Consider the following 26223-nt stretch of genomic DNA (forward strand, 5'->3'; position numbering starts at 1 on the left):
GGTCACGGGTGCGGGCGGGCGAGGGCTGTGGGCGCTCCCCCGGGACCGGCCGCCTCCCGGCCCGCCCGTTCGCTCGCAGCCGGTCCCGGGGGCGCCTGCGGCCTTGCTGTGTTCTCTGTAATGCGTCCCTCCCAGGCAGGGCGACTTGCGCCCCGCGAGAGCGCGTGCCCCCGTGCGACGCCGGCGCGGGACCGGGCTGAGGTCGGGGCCAGCCCCCGCGAGGCCGACTTCCGGGCGCAGCAGACGGACAGGTCTGGCAGGGGCTCAGAGCCCAGCTTCCCTACCCGAGCCTGAGAGCGCCCTGTCCGCGCTCGCGCCGGCCCTCACTGCTGGAGACCAGGCTCTGTTCTGAGCGACACCTGCGTACCTGCTACTAGCTTCCACCTCTTGGTGCCGGTCTGCTTCTTGGGGTACACAGAAAGTCAATTTCGTTTCAGTGTAAGTTTCCTCTGTTAACAACTTCCTTTATTTCCTCTTCCAATCGTAAATAAGCCATATTTGCGGAGTTTTCCCTTTTTTATGTCCCTGCAGCAGAATTGCATTGTTAGCTTCTTTGAGAAACGAGTTATATTTGGCATCTCTACAGCATGAAGTTGAGGAAGTGAATTAACAAGGTTTTTATTGCTTCAGAAACAAAGGAAGTACCTCTTATTTCGTTATAAAAGGGCAAAGTGAGTGCAGTTAATAGCTTTTTAAAAAATTGTGTGAAATTGGTTTACATAGTGCCTCACATGTAGAAGGCATTCAGTAAATATTTCACCAAGTACAAACGTCTGGACTTAATGATTTTACGACTATTCCATGGTGTGAAGCGATACATATTCATTAGAAACTGTACTTCAAATTTTGATCTCTTCCTGGGCAGCATGTGCGGTCTGATACCGACGTGGTGCACAATCAGGAAGGTGAACAGCTGATATCTTAGAAACATTCTGTTTTTCACTTTCAGTACCGTGTTCACTAAATTAAATGAGACAGTCAACACTATTATAAAATAGACTCGCTATGAGATGATTTTGCCCAGCTGGAGGCTAATATAAGTGTTCCGACCACCTTTAATGCAGGTGAGGCTAAGCTGTGAGGTTTGGTAGGTTAGATGTATTAAATGCATTTTCAGCTTATGATGTTTTCAACTTATGATAGGTTTATTGGGACTTGACTCAATCATAAGCCATGGAAGATGTGTATAGCAATCTGCAAGATTACAGTGTCTCTACCTGCTACCAAGAGTTATCACTTTAGATCAAAGATACATCTTCAAAAGTGTAGACAAATGAGTATTTTATGACATTAAATGTTTGAGGCTTATAATGCTTCATATTGTGCCCTGTGTTCCAGAGCATTTGTTTTGTGCAGCTACACAAGAGCTTTGCATCAAGATGCTCTTTAAGAATGAAGAAGAAAAGGTATTTTATTAAATGTGAAGATGAGTATGCTTCCTTTCAAATTAGCTTAGCATTTTGAAGTTACATCTCAACATAATGGAGCCATAAATTTTAGGACAGGGTTGTAGACTCTCACTGTTGAAAGATACTAGAATTTACCTTCTACTTTAGCCTTTTCTCCAGTGTCTGACTCTTGTTATTTCTTGACTTATTATTCGACAGTAGCACTCTCCTGGGGTGGTTGGTGGGGCAGAGTAGTGTCCCTGCCTACCCACATAATGCTTCACATCCTTAAGTAGAAGAAAGTTGTCAGATTCCAATTTCTCACTTGACACAAAAGAGAAATATTTATGGTCTAAGAATCTGCTCGAAATGTTCCTGGAATCAAGAACAATTCACAAATAACTACATCTCCTATACTCTTAGGGTATGCCTTTAACACTTGTGATGTCATGGGCTCCAAAAGTGATTAGTTGAATATATTGTATACTTTTCCTTGGAAACAGGTTTAGTTTGGGGGATGTGGGGTGGTTTTTTGGTCTTTGTGTGTGTGTGTCAAGCCATAAACATCTTGTCAACATAAACATGCTGATTGAAATACCTTGGAGCAACAGTTCTCAGAGCGTAGGCTAGGGACACTTACTAAGCCTCGGAACATCAAGGAGATCCCTAAGATCCTATCAGAGGATCTTGGTCAAAACTGTTTTCAGATGGCTTTAGTCCTATAGCCATGGATGGATGGCATCACCAATTCAATGGACATGAACTTGGGCAAACTCCAGGAGATAGTGAGGGACAGGGTGGCCTGGCTTGTTGCAGTCCATGGGGTCACAAAGAGTCAGACTGAGTCATGACTCAGACTCAGTCATGACTGAGCAACTGAACAACAACTTAGTGACTAGTCCTATCAGTAACTACTTTGAATTGATTTAACTCCCCAATCAAGACACAGATTAGCTAAATGGATTAAAAACACAGGATCCAACTATCTGGTCCCTCTTACTACTTCTATTCAACATACTAATGGATGTCTTAGCCAAAGCAATTAGGCAAGATAAATAAAAGGCATCCAAATCAGGAAGAAGGATTATCTCTGCACAGATGACGTGATCTTATTTTTTTTGTTGTTAGTTTAAAATTTTATTTTTTAAAATTTTTAAAAATATTTTTATGTAATAAAAAGTAAAAGTCCTTGTCCAACCATCCTCGCGGGGCATGTCTGTTTCTCTTACACAGGTGACTCAAGTTAATGGGGAAGAAAGAACAGGGGGCCCAAGGTTATAAAAGATCTTCGTCTCCAGCGGGGAGGGGGGGATAGATGAGAGGACGGGAGGGCAAGATGGGGTGGGGATGGGCAGGGGCAGAGCAGGAACCCCCCCCCACCCCCGCTGGACCCTGGCCCTACCCACTTTGAGGCCTTTCCCATTCAAGGTGCTTGGCAGGAATTCCCCAGCTCCCCAGGGGTGGGGAAAGGGGGTGGGGGGCTGGGACTGGTCGGAGCTGCTGGGGGAAGAGACATAGATCACTTTTCCCTCCACTCATGGAGGTCGACGTTATCTTATATACAGAAAATCCTAAAGATTCCACAAAAATCTATTAGAACTAATCAATGAATTCCACAAAGTTACAAAATATAAAATGAATTTTAAAATGTCAGCTGCATTTTTATATACTAACAATGAGCCGTCAGGAAAGGAAATTAAAAAACCGTTTCAGGGGATTCCCTGGTGGTCCCATGGTTAAGAACCCACCTTCCACTGCAGGGGACTCAGGTTCCATCCACACACCCCACACAACCCCCCCCCCCCCCCCCCCCCCCCCCCCGGGGAAGGAAGATCCCACATGCCTCAGAGCAATTAAGCCCTTAACCTGGCAAGCAGCAACTACTAAGCCAGCATGCCACAACGGAGAGCCTGGGTCCCACGTGCTGCAGCTAAGGCCCAACGCAGCCAACTAAATATTTGTTTGAAAAATTTTATCCAAGTCAAAACTACAATGAAGCCTTACAAGGAACATAGATAAAATTATGCAACAGAGTGAGAGATTATTCTATTTTACTTGAGAGGCTCAAGAACAAATCTCTTTTTTAAAAGGCATTTCTAAACCCAAATTAAATGGCCACACTTAATAATTCTCTATCAGTAGAGGACACCTGATCTAGAAAGTGTTAAGGGATCTTATAACCCAAAGTTCTGAAAACTTTGAAGGCAGCAGTATAGAACCGAATGTATTATGGTATCAAATTTATAGGAGCTTAATATATTTGTCCAGAAATAAAAACATAAGACTAAAAGGGAACTATGTCTTCAAAATATCTCCTTTGTACAGAAAGTATATTTCTGTACATATGATACGTCTGTGAAATGTTATTGAGTTCTTAAATATTAAAATACTTGATTAACATAGCACAGTTCTGATGTCTATCAAAGTAACTGTAAACAGCAGTGCTTTATCCCTCCTGTTCTCACAACGTATCATCTTGAAATTTATTTCTAAACCAGTTTAACCAAGTGCAATATTCCATCTTCCTTATAAAGTTGAATGTTATAAGGCATCCATCCCATTAAAATTTTTGAGACCGGGATGAAGACCTCTTTTCCAGAGAGGTCTCTGGAATTCCGACAACCCAGCAACCTAAAGGCATGAGTTGCACCAGATTTCCAAAGGCTTTACCCAAGCCCCCTGCTGCTGGGGAGCCTCCGGGTGCCCAGCCGGCCAGAGGCTCAGTCCAAGGAGCGACCACCTAAAGGGCTACTGTGCCATCCTAGTGCATGATGTCATGGTGTGGAAAGGCCACCCGAGGGTAGGCCTGGTTTAGCCTGGAAAACAAATTATAGATGCGTCAGGGGCAAGACAGAAGATGCCATGGAGAGGCGGCAGAGGGATGCTGTAGTTTGTCAGGGTTCAGAGCCTGGAGCTCAGGCAGAGTAGAGGCAGGGGTCCAGTCGGGACAGAGGGGAGCCTCAGCCTGGGACCAAGTTCCTCTCAAGCAGGCCTGATCAGGCTCTTCAAATGATGCCACAGGACTGACATTTCAAGATGTCCTTTGCTTATGGAGAAGAATCAGAGCCAAAGCTGCTAGCAGTGGACAAAGGACTGCCCAGCTGGGCTTCTGCTGCGAGTTCTTGGGAGTGGGGTCTGGAGGGGGCCTCCCATCCCAGGGACAGGGCTGGCTTGTCTGAGAACAGCAACTAGGACTTGGTTCCTGCCTCAGTCTCGGGCCTGAGCCCTGTGACCAGGAACTGACAGTGACACCTGCCTGGGTTCTGACAGAACAGAGGCTGGTGGAGGTGGTTCCTGATGGACACCCCAGGAGTCCATCACTAGCCCCCAGAGATGATCTGGGGGGTTGTCAGTAGAGCTCTGCTTTTTTCTGAATGCCTTAAGACAACAGGAAATTGGCAAAAGTGGGGCTTGATTTATAAATGTCCTGAAGCCGCTCCTGTCCCTGTTCGTGGTGTCTGTCCTCTGACCTGTGGGCAGCCCTGGGCCTGCACAGAGGTGTCCTGCCATCCCCACACAGCTGTCATCTCACTTTGAGCCCTGAGGGCATCCTCCAACAAGATACAGATGTCACAAACAATGGCATTTGGATTCTCTAATCTGAATATTCTGGGTCATTATTGATGGCAACTTTGCCAAATGTTCCAAAATATTCTGATTCTTTTAAAGCCTCTGATAAGCTGGGCAAGAGGAAGACTCACAGCAAAGATGATGTTTGTGCAGTGCAGACACCAGGCAGTCCAAAGCCGTGGCTTCTGTCTTCTCTTGTTTTGTGTCTGTGTTTTCCTCATTCTTTATCCTCCTCCACTCTTCCTGGGAGGGTGGGCTGTTACCGCAGGGGCTTCTGGACTGCCCCTCTACCTGCCGGACCAAGCCCTGTGTTGTCACTGCAGACCTGACGCACCCAGCAGCCACGGGGGTGAGGGCCTGCCTCACAGACGCCCAGAGGAGAGCAGCCACTCCGCCCGCCCGCCCAGACGGCCCAGCCGGCTCTAAAACAAGATTTCAAGAACCAACCTGCTGCTCTGGCAAATGCACCCACCAGGAAGAGCCTCCTCTGACACGTCTGGAGAGAAGGAACAGGCTATTTGGCAACTGCTGATTTGCCTGCTTTTTTGACAGCCTCGGCTAGCTTGGTTCCACTGTCCCCAAGACCAGTTGCCCCACTGCACCTGGCCTCGTCCCTGCAACTGCCGCCCTCCCCCCAGCAGCCTTCTTGCCTCCTGCTGCGACTGCAGGCCTTCAACACAGCGCAAGCCCACAGCCTCTCAAAGACTGCCCTGGGGGCCCTGTCAGCTCTCCTCTCTACCCTGCATGTTTACCTAAAAGAAGAAAGGGTCCTGGGTCCTGGTTTAAGTAAAACTGTTCTTTCTATAGCCTTAAATAATTTTCTCTCCAAGTTCGATGAAAGTAATGACTATGGAACTTATTCACAGAATCAGCTAATCCCATCTGTTTTATAGTTTGTCCTGCAAAAAATCTGTGATAAATATATGTAGAGACTAGGACTTCCCTAAAGATCCTGCATGCTGCAACAAAGATCCAGCACAGCCAAATAAATAAATACTTTTTAAGAATTTCTGTAGAGACTTCTAGGGCTTTTTAAACATTTAAGCTTCCACTTTAAGGATTTAATACGTGCCACGTGGTACTCAATTATACACACTAAACACAGTGCTGCCCAATGTATTTTTGACTCAATGTGTACTGAACAAATAGTAGGTGCCCATAATGATTCAAAGTAAGCCACACTATTCTGGGATCCCTTGACAGTCCAGTTTTTAAATTGGGGGGGGAGAAGGGGAGAGGAAGGAGACATACTGTAGATTTGCCTTAACAAAATAGAAATCTGCACTATATTTATCGCTTCTAAGTGACTGAGTAGATTCAACAGCACCTTCCTGGAATATATAGATATAAAAAGAAAGAACACATTACATGAATAAAAAGAAAGTCCTACTGTAGAGCTCAGGGAACTATATACAGTCTCCTGGGATAAACCATAATAAAGAATATATATAATATTCTATACAGTATTTTAGTATTTATATATATAGGGACTTCCCTGGTGGTCCAGTGGTTAAGACCCTGCACTTCCACTGCAAGGTGAATTGGGTTCAATCCCTGATCGGGGAACTAAATTCCCACAAGCCTTGTGGTGTGGCCCAAAGAAAGAAAAAATGTGTATGTGTAAGTCTCTTTGCCATACAGCAGAAATTAGCACAAAACTGTAAATCAACTAGACTTCAACTATAAAACATGAAAGAAAAACACTGCAATTTGTGGGTGGTTTAGTAAGAATCCCTCCCTACTTTCCGCTCCCTAGAAAGGACCTACCAGGACATTCTGTGAGTGCCAATCTTAAAGTAAGTGCAGATCTTACTTGCAAAAGCACATCACCAGCTCCCTCTGCTGTCTGTTGGTTGGACTTGGAACTCTGAGATTCAGAATCTGTGGTACTTTCTGGACTAAAATACTGTACAGGATTCAGGATAAGTTAAGACTGGATTAGGCACAGGTAGGTCTATTCTGTATATATTACATATTCCAGAGTAAAGGAAAGCAAACCACCAAACAAATTTGCAGAAGGGATTCCTACATATATTTTCACTATAATAGTGTCTGTTTTTGCTTCAGCTATGACCTCTTGCTGTGAAGAAGTAAGACTTGCAACATTTATGTGTTTATTTAGTATAAATTACACCGTCCAGAAGAGAAACATGCAAAGCAAATTGACTTAAGACAATTCAGATGATCTCATGAAGTTACTTGTGGAAGATCAGAGCAGAGCAGCCAACACCCACCGAGAGAGTTCTGAAGCCTCTGGGTGTGAACTCCACTGACCCAAACAGCTAAGCACCAACAGAAAATTCCCAAACTGCTTGAGATGGCACCTGGGCCACCTCTGCCTTGAACTGAAGCTTTCATCTCCAGTTCATCAGCTCTTTAAGGTCAAAATTCTGGGGTGGGGGGGAACAGACAACTAATAAATTAGGAAGAAACCCTGAAGCTGTATTTAGGTTAATTTTATTTTCTTTTCCTGGCCTTAAAGTATTTTTCATTCCAAGTATTAAAGCCTTCTTGAAATCTCCAAGATGGAAAGTGATTATAGAAATAGTGTGGTTCACTGGGGATAACATTTACATAGTTGTAGGAAGAAGGAAAGTTATGACCAACCTAGACAGTGTTATTAAAAAGCAGAGACATTACTTTGCCAACAAAGGTCCTTCTAGTCAAGGCTATGGTTTTTCCAGTAGTCATGTATGGATGTGAGAGCTGGATCATAAAGAAAGCTGAGCGCTGAAGAATTGATGCTTTTGAACTGTGGTGTTGGAGAAGACTCTTGGAGAGTCCCTTGGACTGCAAGGGGATCCAACCAGTCCATCCTGAAGGAACTCAGTCCTGAATATTCACTGGAAGGACTGATGTTGAAGCTGAAGCTCCAGTACTTTGGCCACCTGATGCAGAGAACTGACTGGAAAAGACCCTGATGCTGGGAAAGACTGAAGGTGGGAGGAGAAGGGGATGACAGAGGATGAGATGGTTGGATGGCATCACCGACTCAATGGACATGAGTTTGGGTAAACTCCAGGAGTTGGTGATGGACAGGGAGGCCTGGCGTGCTGCAGTCCATGGGAACACAAAGAGTCGGACACAACTGAGCGACTGAACTGAGTAACATGCTAATTATCAACTTTACCAAAAGTCTGACAAGTGTGTATCAGGAAGATGGGAGTGGGAAGGACAGGCCTGGGCAGGGGGAGAAGAGGGCTTAAAAGGAACTAAATTCTCATCTTCTGTAACAACAGGAAGTTAAGTACGTCATGCCAAGATGAAAAACTCAAAAAAGATACTGCTTTCCAAGAATACAATCTGGATATGAGTCCTCTGTCAGATCTGTGCACAGGTAATATTCACCCATTTTCATAATGGTGACTTTATTATTTTGAAAAAGATCTTTATTTGCTTTGTGAAAGTTGCTCAGTCGTGTCTGACTCTTTGCAACACCAAAGACTGTACAGTCCAAGGAATTCTCTAGGCCAGAATACTGGAGTGGGTAGCCTTTCCCTCCTCCAGGGGATCTTCCTGATCCAGGAATCAAACCGGGGTCTCCTGCATTGCAGGTGGATTCTTTACCAACTGAGGTATCAGAGAAGCCCTTATTTGCTTTACATAGCAGTAAAAATTATACATCATGTATATCTGGGCTCAGTCACTAAGTCATTCCAACTCCTTTGTGACTCCTTGGACTATAGCCCATCAGGCTCCTCCGTCCATGTAATTTTCCAGGCAAGAATACTGGAGTGGGATGCCATTTCCTACTCCAGTGGAAAGTTTTAATTTTTATGAAGCCAAATGTATTTTCTTTTACTTTTAGTGTTCTATTTAAGAAGTCCTTTCCTTCTTCACGATGGTAAGAAATTTTTCTGTTTTCATCTAGCTTTTTAGGTGAAACGTTTATATTAAATCTATGATCCCTGTCGAAGTATTTTTGTGTATATTGAATTAATCATTGGCTTGTGTTTTCCATTTACTGTTTTTTATATCCTCCTCTCAAATCCAATCCCAAACTGTTCTCCAAGCATCGATCTCCTCTAAGGCAGGTAAATTACCTCTTTCCAGCAAAGGTCATCTCCTACACCCTCTGACCGAGGATCTGAGCAAGCAGCCCACCCCCCACACTTGGGGCACAGCTGTCCTTTGGGACCCCCAACAGCCCCCAGGAGCCCCCTCCCTCCTCCCCTTTGTTGGAGCCCGTGTCTGCCTCCAGCTTTCTGGGAAAATATATGGGAAGAAAATATTCTGAATTCTTGAATGTCTGAAATGTCTTTATTCTACCCTCATACTCAACTAATGACGTGTCTGGATTGAAAACAACTGTGTGCTCAGTCGCTCAGTCACGTCAAACGCTTTGTGACTCCATGGACTCTAGCCCACCAGGTTCCTCTGACTGTGGGATTTTCCACTGGAGTGGGTTGCCATTTCCTTCTTTTCACACAATTTGAAGGCCTTATTCCATCATCCTCTAGTGTCTAGAATTGGTGTTACCCTCAAAGTCGTTCTTTTTATTTTTTGGTTCTGATTCTTGATCCTTTGTATATGAACTGTTTTATCTCTCTGAAGTTTGCAGGACTTTCCCTTTGTTCCAAACATTCTTGAATTTTCTGATGATGTACATTTATTTTTATGATTCTATTTTTACCCATTAATTCTGGGCACTTCAGGTCCTTTCAATCTAAAAATATACCCCTGGGACTTCCCAGAGATCCATTGCTCCCAATGCAGGGGGCCTGGGTTCAATCCCTGGTCAGGGAACTAGATCCCACATACCACAACTAAGAGTTCACATGCCATGACTAAAAGATCCCACACACCGCAACTAAGACCCCAGCACATTAAAAAAAAAAAAAAGTGCATTAGTATATAATGGAATTGCCAGAAAAAATAACACAGAAGACATGAGAGAGGCTGGGGATCAGGAGATGGCAAGAGATGGAGACTCTTTAAAAAAAAACACGTAATTTTGGGACTTCCCAGGTGGTCCAGTGGTCAAGACTCTTGGCTTGTACTGCAGGGGGGCACAGGGAGGCAGGCTTCTCTCAGTCCTGTATCTACAAGCTACTGTGATCCTTTTGAAGACACTAGTCACCAGCTTAAGAAGGCTAGAAACGTGATTTTAGGAGGGTCCGTGTTTGGAACAGCAAGCAGGAAAGGAAAAGGGTGAGATGCTGCTGAGTGGAAGGCAGTGCTAGACTCTGGATGGTCAGGGGACCTGCTTCTCCACTGCCCAAGTGTGAATGACACAGGAGAAACAGATGAAGGCCAACTGCTCACACTAGTCCCCTGATTCTGCCAGATGTCAGTACCAGGATTAATGCAGAGCCAGAGGACCCTTCTCAGATCCCAGCTATCCAACATGGATCCTGGCTACATGTGGCAGTGAGTTTGAGACACAAGGCTGGTGTGACTGAGGAAGTGAGCTGTGAATCTTCATTAGTTAAAACTGAAATTGAAACCCACTTCAACACAGACTTTTCTTCTAAAACTCCTGGACACTGTATACCAAATAGAAGATCTTGAAAGGTGGGGAGGCAGGAAAGCTGGGGCCCAGGACTACATAGCACTAAGTTCTCTCGGTATTCTCTTTGCCTCCACATTCCAGATTTGGAGCTGAAGCCAGCAACCTGGAAATGTCAACAAGCCCAACCCCCTGGCACTCCTGCCAGAGGTGAGGGGCAAATGGGCAATAACTGCTCCACTCCAGCCAATCAAACCAGAAAACTCTGCCCCCCTATGCCAGCAGAGCTCCCCAAAGTCCCTGCTAGGGTGCTGGGCAGGATGCTGAGATCTCCAGGCCACTTGGCTGGTGATGCCTCCCCAACATGGGAGACTAAGAGGAAAGCTGGGCCCACGCAAGTGGAACCCTGTCTCCACAAGGTCAGGGTCCGAGATGGCCTGGTGGAGCGGCAACTGCCCAGTGGTGACCATGTGACTGCACCTTTCAAAAGAACAATTCAGAATCAACCAATAACAGCTTCTGGAGCTCTTAATAACCATTGACCATTCTGAAGCAAAGGTGGGGTGCTACCCTTGTACTGTCAGTGTGACTGTCTTGGGCAGGGCAATCGGCTCCCACTCACGATCTATCTGACAGCCCACTGACCCTACTCAGCAATCTAACGCCGTACACCCATCACCACCTTCGGGAAGAAAGCTGGTCGCAGAACCGCACCTGGACTTGGACCCTGTGCTGTGACCTGAAACCCAGTCTCCAAACCCCAGACCTTTCCCAAGACAAGAGCTCCTCTCCCTCGCAATGGCATCCCCCGCTGTGTCTGAATCATGGGGAAAGCACACGAGACAAACAAGAACTTACAAATTTCAATAAAATTTGACACCTAGGGATTTGGATTCAAACTTTTAATAATAAATTGTGCCAGTAGAAGCTTTTCAAAGGCAATGATATATCAATAAATAATAGTTAAATTGAGTTCCTGAGAAAGAACCTACCACATGAAGGCTGTCAAAGTGTAAATAACACGGCGTTACTGCAAAACTAGAGAAACATTGACAGTCACGACACAGCACAGCAGACTCAGAACCTGCCACTCATACACATGTAAACCAGTACACAGGAATCTTCTTCTTCAGTTTAGACATCCATAGACATGTGAGTGTTGCTGCCTAGAGATACACTAAGTAATGGATACATTATGCTAAAAACCTCAAGGAAAAATACGTGAATATAACAAAAAATATGATGCATCAGGTTTTTAAAAAGCAAAAAAGAAATTTAACTTTTTATTCAAATATAAATCACTTTAAATAGGAATCATACTAATTTGAAATAGGAATATTTTGTGTGTTTATCTATATAGTTATATATACATCTATACTCCTAAGAAAATATGTATGGCTTAATTATCTTTTTTTCCCCCTCCAATATCACTTTGAATAGTCCTTGCTGTTTCACAAAGATTAGAAAAATGTGCTTTTAAAACCGAGTTAAGTTGGATCCTTCAAAGCACACTAAAAGCACTGCAGAGAAAACTCTCCACAGGTCTGAACGGTGGGGTTCTGGCTCCCTGTGTCGGCTGGGCCACAGGACAGCATCCTGACTGGCGAGACAGACAGAGGTCCATGGCTAACTTACTTTTTTTGGCAGAGCTAAGTGAATCCCTTTTGATGTACACAAGTTTAGTGTAGGACAAATGTCTTTGCCCCCTCAAAGAATCCAATCACACCCATGACACATACAGTCACATCTCTCAGGTACACGTGCATTTCTGAAGTGAGAGAGGAGGGGGTGCAGTCACAGCGAGGAAGTCACTCACGATGCGGCATCAGCACACTGTCCAGAACGACTCATCCAAGGACACTCAGTAAAAACGTATTCACAGAACCTGCTGTGAATGGCAAGACACGGTCACGTTATATTAATAATAGAAAAACCCTGTTCATGCTCTCTCCATACCTGATGTCTGAAGTCACACCCGCATGATCAACTGCTCACACTTCCTATTATGCTATAATATGCAAAAAGAGAACAGAACAACAAAAGCAGCTTTTAACATATATCACAATTTTGAAATGTGGGAAAAATATAAAACAAAAACTGTTGTGTGAATAAAATGGTATCAGCAACATCAGGACATCAGGACAGTGTTATCTTTTTTTTTTAAACATTATTGCACAGAGATTTCTTATCACATGTTCTTCAATCTTTATGTCTTTCCCTAATGTGAGTAAGTGCTGTGGATAAAATACAAACGTAGAAAATAACAGCAGCATGATTTGTCAAAATTAATCCCTATAATTTAATAAGAAAAATGGCTATAAACAAAATAAGTGCTCTTTCTACTGTACTGATTTAAAAAATATTGTTTTAATGTCGTGAAGGTCCTCAAAGCTAATTCCAGGCTGCGCTGACACCTCCTGCCTCCACCAGAACCTGGAGATGCAGACCTCAGAGGTGAGTCCTCTTTCAGAAGCTTTTCCGCTTTGGTTTTGGGGGGCAACCAGCCAAATGACCTGACGGGCTGACATCCCCGTCCACCAGTCTACACGTACACGGGCTGGCAGCCCCCGGCCTGCGCCCCCAGGGCCGGACCCACCGAAGTCGGCTGCTCAGCCTCGGTCACGGCTTCAGCCACTGCAGGCTTGGGGCAACGGAATGGGTGGCCGTTGTCATCGAAGAACCTCCGGAAGGTGAACTCGTAAAAGGCATGCTCAGGGTGCCGGCTGCCCGTAGGGCCCAGCGCATCCCAGGCTTTGGAGCTGTCCTCACTGCCATCCTGCCAGGGGCCCTCCTCATCCACTGGGTCAAAGTTGGATGTGTCCATGGGGTGGCTGATGGTGGGCACGTAGGGGGCTGGCTGCCTCCGGATGTCACTGGAGAAGTCGATGGCGCCCAGGAACGGGTGGGCCTTCAGATCATCAGCCCCATTGCGGCCTAACCGGTGCTCAGCTGCACAGCACAGCTTGGCAATGAGGTCCCGGGCCTCGGGGCTCAGCTCCACCTGCGCAGGGATGTGCAGCGTGCTCTCCCAGTTAATCACCTGCGGGGACAACACACCCAGTGTTCCCTCCTCACTCTCGAGGCCAAAGAGGGCCATTATAGGACAGAGTGTTAAAGAAATGATTGTTTCTCAACATCACTAATCATCAGGGGAATGCAAATCAAAACCAAAATGAGCTATCACCTCACACAAGTCAGAATGACCATCATCAAAAAGCTGACAAATAATAAAGGCTGAAGAGGGTGTATGGAGAAAAGGGAACCCTCCTACACTATTGGTGGGGATGTAAACTGGTGCACCACTCTGGAGAACAGTATAGAGGTGTCTTACAAAACTAAAATTAGACTTAGCATATGACCCAGCAATCCCACTCCTGGGCATAAATCCAGACAAAACTCTAATTCAAAAAGAAACATGTACCCCTGTGTTCATAGCAGCTCTATTTACAATAGCCAAGAAGAAAACTAAATATCCATCAACAGATGAACTGATAAAAAATGTGGTCTATATATACAATGGAATTCTACTCAGCTATAGAAAAGAACAAAATAATGCCATTTGCAGCAACATGGATGAACTTAGAGATTGTCATACAAAGAGAAGACAGACAAATACCATATGATATAGCTTATAGTGGAATCTAAAATACAAAATGAACTTAATTACAAAACAAATAGACTTACACTTGTGTAATTAAGTTCATTTTGTATTTTAGATTCTATACATAAAACAGATAACAACGGCTGACTGGATAGCACAGAGAATTATATTCAATATCACACAATAACCTATAATGGAAAAGAATCTGAAAATATAATCTGAATCACTTTGCTCTACACCTAAAACTAACACTGTAAATCAATTATACTTAAATAAAAATAATCTTAAAAAGATTTTGATAGTTTCACAATAGGAGAACCAAACAGACATAGGAGGATCTGATGCAGCTACAAATGGCCAATGTGGTTTCAGCAGGAGCCCACAGTCTGAGGCACAGGGTAAGGAAGCCGCCCCCAGACAGCAGTGATCAAGAACACAAACCAGCCATCCAGATGCTCTACTAAGGGCTTATTTACTCCTGGAATCAGAACAAAGTAAGGTCAGTGTAACTGGGAGTTGTGCGGAGGTGCAAGGGCTGGTGTGGGCTTCCTCAGTGGCCTAGCAATAAAGAATCTGTCTGCAATGCAGGAGACACAGGTCTGATCCCTGGGTTGGGAAGATCCCCTAGAGGAAGACATGTCAACCCACTCCAGTATTCTTGCCTGGGAAATCCCATGGACAGAGGAGCCTGGTGGGCTACAGTCCATGGGGTTGCAAAGAGTTGGACACAACAGTACACATGCACAACACAGATATAAAACTCAAAAGAAAAAAAACATAAGGCAAAAATCTTCATGAGGGACATCCCTAGTGGTCCAGTGGCTAAGACTGTGCTCCCAATGGAGGGGGTCCAGGTTCAATCCCTGGTCAGGGAACTAGATCCCACATGCTGTAACTGAGACCCAATGCAGTAAATAAAATAAATAAAATATATATACTAAAAAAAAATCTTCATGACATTCAATTTGGCAATGATTTCCTGGATATGATACCTAAAAGCACAGGCAATAAAAGAAAAAAACACATAAAAGTCTTCATCAAAATTTAAAACTTTTGTACATCAAAGGACCCTATCAACAGAGTGAAAAGACAAACTTATGGAAAAGGGAGACTGTATTTGCAAAGTATACATCTGATAAGGAATTAATAAGCAGAATACATAAAAAACTAAAAATCAATAACAAAAACCCAAACAACCTAATTAAAAAAGGGCAAAGGATTTGAATAAACATTTCTCCAAAGAAGGTATCTACACATGCCCACATATGAAAAGAAATTCAACATCTGAACATCAGGGAAATACAAATCAAAATCACAATGAGACTGATACCACCTCACACCCACTAGGATAGCTACTATTAAAAAATAATAATAAATGTTGGCTAGGATATGGAGAAATAGGAGCTTCAGTATACTGTTAGTGGGAATGTAAAATGGTGCAGTCATATGAAAACAGTATGGAGGTTCCTCAAGAAGTTTCAACACAGAATGATCCTATGACCCAGCAATTTCACTCCTGGGTATATATCCAAAGGAACTGAAAGCAGGGAGCAAACAGATACATACATACTTATGTGCATAGCAGCACTACTCACAAGAGCCCAAAAGGTACAAACAACCAAAACATTCATTGCCAGATGATGGATAAAGAAAATGGAATGTTATTTACATACAGTGAGTATTTATTATTCAATATTCCGTACAATGTAGCAGTATTTAGCCTTAGAAAGGAAGGACATTCTGACACAGGTTCCAACAGGGATGAACCTTGAGGATGTTATGCTGATGAAGTCAGTCAGTCACAAAAGGAAAAATACTGTATGATTCCACTTATATGAAGTTCCTAAGAATAGGCAATTCATAGAGACAGAAAGTAGAAGAGTGGTTACAGGAGCAAACAGGAGGGAAGAATGGAGTTATCATGTAGTGGGTGAAGTTCTGCTTGGGATGGTGAAAATGGCTGGAAATAAGTAGTAGTGAATATACTTAATGCCACTGATTGTACTATTAAGTGTAGTTAAAATGGTAAAATTCATCACAATTTTTAAAACTGGGTGATTATCCTGCCGGCAAATTACTAACTAGAAAAAACTATTAACTAGTTCAGCAATTCAATTAGGATATAGATAATACCAAGTTCCAATTTCATTTTGACTGGAAAGAAACAGGGCCTTAATTGAGGATTTTTTTAATTAAGAGGCCATCACAGTAACTATTACTAACATTCCCGGGTCTACCTCGGACTCGGGTGTGTGAATACGTCCTAAGATAATGCTACAAGAGCACTGTTCCGAGACGTTCCAAAAGTTTCATCAGATTCTCTAGTCAATCTTTCTTAAGGAATCAAATTAATTGCTTCAGAGAGTAAAAGGCCACCATTCTAAAACTATTGAGTATTATTACTTGACAGGATAATCTTTCAATTAGTTGAAACACTGGAAATGTGCATAAGTGTCTGAGCCCACAGCTCTTATATTATGCCTACAGTACAGACATAACGTCCAAACCAACCAACTCATCTCCTCAAGGCCACACGGTTCAGACCGGGCTCTGCCTGCCGGCCCAAACGTGCGGTCACGGTGCCTCCCCCGCGTCCATGTCACACGCACGTCACAGCTCAACTCTGACCTTGGGCCTTTACTCACTCAAATTAAAAAACCTAATAGGAAGTAACAAAAATACCTGAAAACTCCTCACTTCATACAGCTGACACTCCTGCACTACCCGGAACAAAAGGCCCAGTGTCAGCCAGAGACCCCAGGGCTTCTCAGAGGCCCGCGCCCTATTACCTTCAGCTGGGTCTCCGTGGGCGTCGGCGCCAGGAACGGCGGCTGCCCCACCAGCATCTCGAAGAGAATCACGCCGACACTCCACCAGTCGCAGAGCTGGGTGTAACCTGAAAGACATCAGGGCTCAGCTCGCACCCGCGCGGCGGCCTCGGACGCGCTGAGAGCGTGGCTCTGGTCAGCGAGGAAGCCCCCAACGGCGCAGGCGGGAAAGAGCTGCCGCGAGTCACGGGGCTCGCGCATCACGCTCCACCTCCCGCCTCCGCGGCGCACACGTGACGTTACTGCTTCCTGCACAGGGGCCCGGAACAGACCGCTGGAAAAAGGCTGCCGAAGGTCACAGCCTCCACGTGGCAGGAGTGTGGGCACGAGTGTTTTCTGATTTACAGCAGTAGTCTATGATAAACACAGAATGCTCTTATAGTAACAGATCTTTTAAATTTACAAAGTTACTGTTATTGTTAATACTAAACCAGGAATTTAAGTTCTCAAAGGACACAGACACAAATTAAAATCGTAGAAACTAAGGACTTCCCCGGCGGTGTGATGGTTAGGGCTGTGCACCTGGCACAGGCTTGACCCCTAGTCAGAGAGCTAAGATTACAGACTGTGATGCGGCCACAAAAAAAAAAAAAAAAAAAAAAAAAATGTAGAAACTAAAAAGCAGAAACGCTATGACCAGAGGTCGGTCACGAAAGGCCAGTGCCGAGGCTCCCTGGGGAGCTTTTGGGAGAAGAGGGGAGGAAACTGTGGCAAAGGTAATGGCTGCCCCTGCCCTGCCCCTTGGGGCACGGAGGGAACCAAGCTCCTCATCCCCTGCAGGGCCCCCACAGCCGGGGCTCCGGAAGGACAGCCTCATAGGGGTGTCAGAGAAGGCTGATCTTTGATTCTGTCCCAAGTCCCAGTCCGAGCCCCGCTCTGGTCCCACTGTCACCGAATTCTTGCTAAGTGTGACCTGTGGCCCCTATCTGCCTGGCCCTGGAGGCTCTGCTGGGCTACTGCCCATGGCAGGGTTGGGGGGACACCAGTGAACCCCCCTGCAGACCAGCACCCACCCCCACTTTGAAAGGACAGAGTAGGCGTCCTGTACTGGGCAGTGAGGTCAACAAGCCCAACAACCTCTGGAGGTACTGCCCTTATACCTGAGTCCCTAAGAGACTGGCAACCTGCCATGAGGCACACAGGTCACAGAAAACACGATGAGGACAGAGCCTGCTGGCTCCAACAAGTGGAAACCACCGGTGAGGACAGACAGTCTGGCGCTGTTCAGGTTTCTTACAGGGAATCAGATCCACGCATACTGCCACTGGGGACCCCTACAACTGACCATCAGAAGTTCCTCTCATGTTAGTCAAGCGTCTGCTGGATGGGTTGGAGCACCCCATCCCTGAGGCTTACCTTGAAGGGACCTCTGGACCAGTGGGGAGAACTAGAGACACAGAGAAGGCCTGCATCCTCACACCCACTGACCAGGGAAGATGGTGGGCCCCAGTGAGGACCCTGAACCCAGTCCTGACCCTCAAACAACTCCTCTGGGCTCTAGGGAGCAAGCCCACCATGCAGCCAGCTCATCAGTTTCAGCCTGAGGAGCAAGTAGAGACGCCAGGCCAGCTCCCGAGCAGAGAGGGATACACTGGAGATTTGTCTGCTGACAGAACCCCACTCTCGGGCTCCCATGGGGAGACACATGGGGACACTGAGACTCTGACAGTGGGAGCTGGGACCCTCGGAGATCACCCAGCTTGGGTGCACAGCCAAAGCACGCACCTTTCCGGAGGAGCACTTCCGGGGCAATGTAGTTTGGGGTCCCAACCAGGGAGTGAGCCAGACATCGCTGGTGCTGCCTCCGCGCCCTCTGCTCCAGGGTCTTGAGCCGGTCTCCACACCGGCAGTTAGACACGTCGTCCCAGAGGTCGCTAGGCTCCATGCTGTCCTGCCGGGAGTGACTCCCTGTCACCCAGGAAGCGGGGCGGGGAGAGAAGAGAACAGAAAACAGTGTCAATTTTCAGTCTTCAACAATGCAATAAACCCAGAGTTTCAAAAGGAAAAGTAACCTGACCCAGCTCCTCGCACAGTGAGAGAGAGTCCCCTGGCAGCTCCCAGAATGGCTGTGGTCCCGGGCCTCAGACCCAAGCATGAAGTACACACACACTTCAGGACAGGAGCCACGGCAGGGGCTGTGCCCTGTGCTGGGGGCTGTGCTGCTGCTGCTGCTAAGTCGCTTCAGTCGTGTCCGACTCTGTGTGACCCCACAGACGGCAGCCCACCAGGCTTCGCTGTCCCTGGGATTCTCCAGGCAAGAACACTGGAGTGGGTTGCCATTTCCTTCTCCAATGCATGAAAGTGAAAAGTGAAAGTGAAGTCACTCAGTTATGTCCAACTCTTAGCAACCCCATGGACTGCAGCCTACCAGGCTCCTCCATCCATGGGATTTTCCAGGCAAGAGTACTGGAGCAAAGGCCAACACCATCTGTTTGTCAGACATGTTTTGAGACAGGCATGGAAAAGATTAAGGATTTCAAAAATATGGACACAGATAATTTCAATGCCAAAAAAGAATGAATCAAATGATTTATAACTAGTTTTGAGTTAAAAAACAGAAGTCTGAGCTATAGTAATAAAATAACTAGTTCAAAGAATTCAAGCCAGGGCTTCCCTGGTGGTTCACTGGTTAAGAACCTGCCTGCCAATGCAGGGGACACAGGCTTGAACCCTGGCCGGGAAAATCCCACATGCTTCGGAGCAACTGAGCCTATGCTCTAGAGACCATGATCTATGAGAGAGGCTACCACAAGGAGAAGCCCATGCACTGCAAGGAAGGGTCCCCCCACTCCTGGCAACTAGAGAAAAACCCTCATAGCAACAAAGACCCAGAACAGTCAAAAATAAATAAATAAATTTAAAAGGAAAAAAAAAGAATTCAAGCTACAAATATGATGACCAGCTATTTCCAGCCCCAAGATACCCTATGGCCTACTATCCTTGAAACATTTTAGTAAAACTTGAAGCCACTAACTTAAAAACAAACACCTCACACATCATAGTACTTCTTCATGGAGAAAAGGGTATCACACCAAATTATGAAATCACACAGGTTCAGGTGCACCACCCAGGATGGGGTGAGGAGGAGAGGCCGGAGGCAGTACCTTTCTGGTAGTATTTGGAGTTGTGGGTCCACCTGAATCCAGTGCAGAGGCCGAAGTCTGTCAGCTTGATGTGGCCGTCAAGGTCTATGAGGATGTTGTCAGGCTTGATGTCCCGGTGGATGAAGCCCATCCTGTGAACGCTCTCGACGGCCAGCGTCAGCTCAGCAATGTAGAAGCGTGCCAGGTGCTCAGGAAACACCTCCATGCGGATGAGCAGGCTCATCATATCTCCACCTGGGATGTAGTCCATCACAAAGTACAGGCTGTCCTTGTCCTGGAAGGAGTAGTAGAGCTTGACCACCCATTCATTGTCCGCCTCCGCCAGGATGTCCCGCTCTGCCTTGACATGGGCCACCTGGTTGCGGTTCAGGACGTCCTTCTTTCTCAGGGTCTTCATGGCATACAGCGCGTGCGTGTCCACCTTGCAGGCCAGGCACACCTCCCCAAAGGCGCCAACGCCCAGGGTCTTCACCTTCACAAACATGGACTTGTCCATCTTGGCCCGCTTGAGCCTATTATAATTAGACTCCTTCTGGTAGAGAATCTTCCTCATCTGCTCCTGCTCCGCCTCACAGAGCCCGGCCTGTGAAGGAGGAAACAGAACAGGGTCACACTGGATGGGCCCCATGGGGACGTGAGACCCCAGAGTGGAGGGCACACCATGATCTGTGGAAAGGAGGGTGCAGAAGAACCCAGCCAATGCTACAAGTGAGAAAATGACTGTTGGTTCTCTACATCCACAGTCACAGATCTAGAATCAAAAGGGAAGATATAAAAACAAGTTGTTCTTTCTCCAGGTTGACTTTTAGGCTCTAAAAACTAAAGACAACTTGTATTACTAAAAATTTGTGGGAAAGGGGACCATAAAATTCCTGAAACTCTTAAGGGCAATGTAATAATTTAATGACAGTTCAGGGGGAAATGGGAAAACAAAAAGAAGAGTCAGATGAAAATGGAACAGCATTTTCACTGGGATCCGATCTTATTTTCAGAACTTTTTAGAATCTGAAATTACCATAGCATTTTAATGTAAACAACTTCATTAATAATTAACATTCCCTAACAGCTTAGTGTCAACTAGCATATACTTCAAGCATTATTTTAATAACTATAGACTTCATTAAGAATGAACTGAATCACTACTAGCTATACTTCTTTTTAAAATTCCCACAATGTCAATGTGTAAAACCTCGTTTCCTTTCTCCTCTTTCAAAGTGTTTCTTTACCAGCTGGAGAGCCTTGATGGATTTGCTCCCCGGAAAGGACACGCCGTAACAAGCAACGCGTTCGTTCACCGGGGGCACATCCACACAGCCCTCCCCACCCCGAACTGGGACAGAGGACACGGTGCAGGGGGCTTCTCCCACTGGGACCCCGACACCAGGCGTGCCCTGCGCCCACCTTCGCCATCTCCTGCTCCAGCTGCAGCCGGCGGGCCACCTTCTGCTGGTGGGTCTTGAGCACGTTCTCCACATGCTGCTCCATGAAGAACTTGAAGGCCGACGGCGAGTAGCTCTTGATGCGCGATTCGCGCCTGTCCTCGTCGCGGCCGCCCCTGCGCACGGGCACCGGGGATGTCTGGATCTGCTTCCGGTCTCTGCCCGCCCTGTCGGCCTTGGGGGCCCCGGGGCTCGCGGGGCTGCCATCGGGGGGCTCGGCGGCGCGGCCGCCCCGGAGGCCCTGCTGCAGCCCGGCGCACAGCCCGTCCACGTCGAGTGGCTCGGCGCGGGCCTGCGGCCGCAGCAGGTGCCGCGGATAGGGCGGGGGCCGGCCCCGCGCCTCGGCGCCCCCTGCTAGCTCGTCCGCAGGCTCCGGGCCATCGGGCGGGGGCGCCGGCGCCCAAGCGGGGTGTGAGGGCCCCACGGCCGTCTGGGGCTCAGGCCGCAGCACGCGCACGCTACGGACCGGGTGCAGGATACGCGCGGCCGTCACCGCCGTCACGGCGTTGGGCGGGGCCGTGGCGCCGCTGAACGAGCCAGTGCGGCTGGGGCCCGGCTTGGGCATCGAGTCCCGCCGGGCCAGGCCGGTGCCCGGCCAGGGCGGCGTGCCCGGCTCGAAGCGCTCGGCGCCCAGGCCAGTGCGCGCGGGGGCAGCCAGGCCAGGCGGGGCGCCGTCGCCGGCGAAGGCGGCACCTCGGGGCCCCCCCGTGTGTCCCTGGTGCGGCGGCTTGGGGTGCGGGGCCGGAGCGTAAGCGGCGCCGGGGGCCGGGAAGGGAAGGCCGGAGGGTGGCACCGGCACAGCCGCACCCTTGGCGGCCAGCCCCGCATACGCGCCGGCCTCCGGGGCCGCCTTGCTTTGGAAGGAGGGGCTGCGCTGGACGCCATAGCCCAGGGGCTCCGCGGGCACCAGCAGCGGGGCTCTGTAGTGAGCGCCCCCGGGGCCCGCGAGGCCCATGCGGGCGGCCTCCCCGGTGGCAGTGTAGCCCTTGGGCGGGTGCGGACGACAAGGAAGCCCGATGCCAGCAAAGAGGAAGTCCGGGTACGGGCGGGGTGCTTCCTCCAGGGCGGCGGGGCCCTCGAAGGCCAGCCCGGCCACCTGCGCGAAGGGCGGGAAAGGCTCGCCCGCTGCTGCTTCGAAGCTCGGCCTCCGCGGCCCGGGGGCCGGCGCCAGGCCCTTCCCTGGGGGCAGAGACGGAGGCGGCGTTAGAAGGCAGCGGGCAGAAGGCCCAGCGTTGCTGGTCGGGTAACCCACCCCCACCCCCACCCCGCCCCCCGCTGGAGACCCGGGAAGCCCCGCAGGCGAAGATGAAGCACCAGCCAGGGCTGCCCCCAGGGCCTGGGAGGGGCGATCAGCTGCCACGCAGACCCCGAGATCCCAAAGGTCTGGACACCGTGGCAGCAAGGCACTGCTTAAGGGCGTTCCTCAGTCAAGAGAAGAGAAACGGGCAAAAGTCCGTGTTCTCACCACTTTCACTCAGTGCCTGAGACAAGGGGTTAAATTCACCCACAGTGAAAATACATTTTCTATTGTTCTTTTAATTCTGTCGATTTCTACTTTATATATTTTGAGGATATGTAGTAGATAAATACACTTTTGAAATGTTATGCCCTCAAAAAGAAAAGGGAAACCTGTGTTCTCATCTCAAGGAAGGTACAATGTATTTACTACAAAGCCCTTGCAAGTTCCTCACTCAGCAGATGAACTGGGTTTATCCAGGGTCTCTAGGGAAAACTCCTGGTCAATATCCTGAATCCCTTATTACCCCCCAGGGGCCTCAGGTCCCCAAAATGTCTCCACCTGCTCTACTGAGGAAGAGAACACCCACTGACTAGCAGGGGTGCTGAAGCGACTGGCCCTCCTCAAGGGCATGGCGTGGGGGGGGGTCCCCTCCCTCCCCCGGGGTATGGGCGGGGCTGGGGGCGGGGCTTTCCCACACCTCTTCCTGAGGCCCTGGACTCTGGAGCCACCTGCCACCAGCTCTCTGAGCCCACAGGGTGGGAAACAAGTGTGTTTTAGAAATCCATGAAATAAGCCTCCCCTTAAGAATCCCTCACAAGTCCAGAAAGATCCTGCTGAGTGGCCTAATTTTCATTTTGAATTTTCCTTTTCATGAACAGAACAACTCCACAAACCCCCAGTAAGGAAGGACCCAGCTAAGTGTCAATCTGCCCCCACCCTGGGGACAGGATGTTGGGCAGGGCAGGTTCAGTCCCCGTGCCCCCACTCCTGCGAGGGAGGTGGGCAGCACGATGGCCACAAGGCCCTCTCCCCAAAGCCGCCTCTCCATAGCCCCTGGCACGCTCACCTGGAGAGGTCTGCTTGACGACCCGCACGATCTGCTCCTTGCCTGGCTCCAGGTAGCCCATCTTACTGATGAACTCCAGGGCGGCCTCGATGCTGCGGCTGCCGGTCTGCTTGAGGGCCCTGCCCGCCATCTCCTAGAGAGGGGAGCAGAGAGACATTAGCTGGGGGCCTGGGCGTGGGTCACATGAAGCTTCCAGGGACAGTCTTTCTGTCCTGCACCCTCCTCCGAGCCAGTGGAGCAAGAACTGCTGGGGACTTGTCTTGGGGCTGATGAACCTCACACACACTCAGTTCAGTCTCTCAGTCGTGTCTGACTCTTTGTGAGCCCATGGGCTGCAGCATGCCAGGCTTCCCTGTCCTTCACCAACTCCTGAAACTTGCTCAAACTCATGTCCATCGAGTCAGTGATGCCATCCAACCATTTCATCCTCTGTCATCCCCTTCTCCTCCTGCCTTCAATCTTTCCCAGCATCAGGGTGTTTTCCAGTGAGTCAGTTCTTCGAATCAGGTGGCCAAAGTATTGGAGTTTCAGCTTCAGCATCAGTCCTTCCAATGAATATTCAGGACTTATTTCCTTTAGGATGGACTGGTTGGATCCCCTTGCAGTCCAAGGGACTCTCAAGAGTCTTCTCCAACACCACAGTTCAAAAGCATCAATTCTTCAGTGCTCAGCTTTCTTTATAGTCCAACTCTCACATCCATACATGACTACTGGAAAAACCATAGCCTTGACCAGAGAGACCTTTGCTGGCAAAGTAATGTCTCTGCTTTTTAATATGCTGTCTAGGTTGGTCACAGCTTTTCTTCCAAACAGCAAGCATCTTTCAATTTCATGCCTGCAGTCACCATCTGCAGTGATTTTGGAGCCCCTCAAAAATTAAGTCTGTCAGTGTTTCCATTTTTTCCCATCTATTTGCCATGAAGTGATGGGACCGGATGCCATGATCTTAGTTTTCTGCATGTTGAGTTTTAAGCCATCTTTTTACTCTCCTCTTTCACTTTCATCAAGAGGCTCTTTAGTTCTTCTTTGCTTTCTGCCATAAGGGTGGCGTCATCTGTGTATCAGAGGTTATTGATATTTCTCCCTGCAATCTTGATTCCAGCTTGTGCTTCACCCAGCCTGGCATTTCGCATGGTGTACTACACTGCATGTAAGTTAAATAAGCAGGGTGACAATACACGGCCTTGATGTACTCCTTTCCCAATTTGGAACCAGTCCATTGTTCCATGTCTAGTTCTAACTGTTGCTTCTTGACCTGCATACAGATTTCTCAGGAGGCAGGTCAAGTGGTCTGGTATCCCCATCTCTTGAAGAATTTTCTACAGTTTGTTGTGATCCACACAGTCAAAGGCTTTGGCATAGTCAATAAAGAAGTAAATGTTTTTCTGGAACTCTCTTGCTTTTTTGATGATCCAAAGGATTTTGGCAATTTGATCTCTGGTTCTTCTGCCTCACACACACTGACCCCACCCAGATTTTGATGGTGGACCTCAAAGACTTTGTATTCTGCTCCTCCTGAGAAAACTTCTGACTGGACTGAGACATTCCTGCCTGGTCTGTGGAAGTCAGAGAACCAGCCTTCCCCCACACCAGGGAGGGAGCCAGGGGAAAGGATACAGTGGGTGAGAGAGCATGGGCCCCTGGGACAGGCCCGGCAGGACAGCTCCCTGCCTCCCAGAACAGTCCAGGAAGGACAGATGCCCCCCGCCCCTGACCCCCCAGCACTGCTAGCAGGATGAGTTTCTGGGGAAGAGGGCCAGAGGAGAGAGAGGAATCAGGGACTGTCCTCAGGCTAGATGAGGGCACACAGCCGGCTCTTTAAGGACAGCAGGATGTGGGCAGATGGTGGAGAAAAGGTATTCTTGGCTGGTAGTCAGAGCAGGGTGGGGGGAACCATATACCAGTCAACTGCCCTGAACCTTCTATTCTCTTCACATGTCCCTGTGTCCAGAAATGAGCATAACAATACCTGCAGTCTCATGTGCACAGGCTCAGCTCTGCCCCTAGAATGTTGGTGGCCTGCAGTCTGCTCCAGGGAGCAAGATCAGGCCAGTGCCAGCGGCCAGACTCAGCTGCAGTTCCAACATGTAAGCAAACAGCCTGGATGCTCAACCCCAGCAACATAGCTGGGCAGCCCAGAGGATCATAGTAAGTAATAAACTATGGTTGTTCTTCAGCTGCTAAAACTTCTGGGATGGTTTGTACAACAGTATATAATGGGTAACTACTTTTACTGCAGGTATAATCTGAAAAATATGTCCACCTATTAATTTTACCTCAACTCTGAATGGTTGGGTTTGCTAAATAAACTCAATTTGTTAAGATCAGTTTTATGGAAAGTTAAATTTAACTTTAATATTTAATATATTTAATATTTATATTAAATATATTTAATTATTATATTTTAATATAATATATTTAATATAATATATATTATATAATATATAATATTTAATATATATTTAATAATATATATTTAATATAATTAATATATTTAATATAATCACATAGATTTAACAAAACACCAATAAATAATAT

At 47.6% G+C, this 26223-nt stretch overlaps 1 protein-coding gene and 2 long non-coding RNA genes across 5 annotated transcripts in view; 2 read left to right on the forward strand and 1 right to left on the reverse strand.

The window, feature by feature from the left end:
- Window position 1: 1 nt before the first annotated feature.
- LOC139036346 (uncharacterized) lies at window positions 2–25076 on the forward strand. 2 transcript variants are annotated; one of them, XR_011489086.1, is made up of 3 exons: window positions 2–438; window positions 10552–12861; window positions 21156–25076. It is a non-coding gene; the product is annotated as an uncharacterized lncRNA (long non-coding RNA). The 2 variants fall into 2 exon arrangements; XR_011489087.1 differs by having other exon boundaries at window positions 12789–12861.
- LOC110135853 (uncharacterized) lies at window positions 445–5965 on the forward strand. Its single transcript, XR_011489088.1, has 2 exons — window positions 445–1406; window positions 5282–5965. It is a non-coding gene; the product is annotated as an uncharacterized lncRNA (long non-coding RNA).
- LATS2 (large tumor suppressor kinase 2) overlaps window positions 11295–26223 on the reverse strand; it is a 34843-nt gene continuing 19914 nt past the window's right edge. For both annotated transcript variants that reach the window (XM_070471663.1, XM_070471662.1), the window contains exons 3-8: window positions 23686–23818; window positions 21342–22558; window positions 19941–20523; window positions 18562–18744; window positions 16798–16904; window positions 11295–13447 (exon numbers count right to left, since the gene is read on the reverse strand). In XM_070471663.1, coding sequence (XP_070327764.1) covers window positions 12950–13447; window positions 16798–16904; window positions 18562–18744; window positions 19941–20523; window positions 21342–22558; window positions 23686–23818 — 2721 coding nt within the window. In that variant the 3' untranslated portion in view covers window positions 11295–12949. The remainder of the gene's footprint in view (window positions 13448–16797; window positions 16905–18561; window positions 18745–19940; window positions 20524–21341; window positions 22559–23685; window positions 23819–26223) is intronic.

The sequence above is a fragment of the Odocoileus virginianus genome, chromosome 8, assembly GCF_023699985.2.
Source record: "Odocoileus virginianus isolate 20LAN1187 ecotype Illinois chromosome 8, Ovbor_1.2, whole genome shotgun sequence".
NCBI classification, from domain to species: Eukaryota; Metazoa; Chordata; class Mammalia; order Artiodactyla; family Cervidae; genus Odocoileus; species Odocoileus virginianus.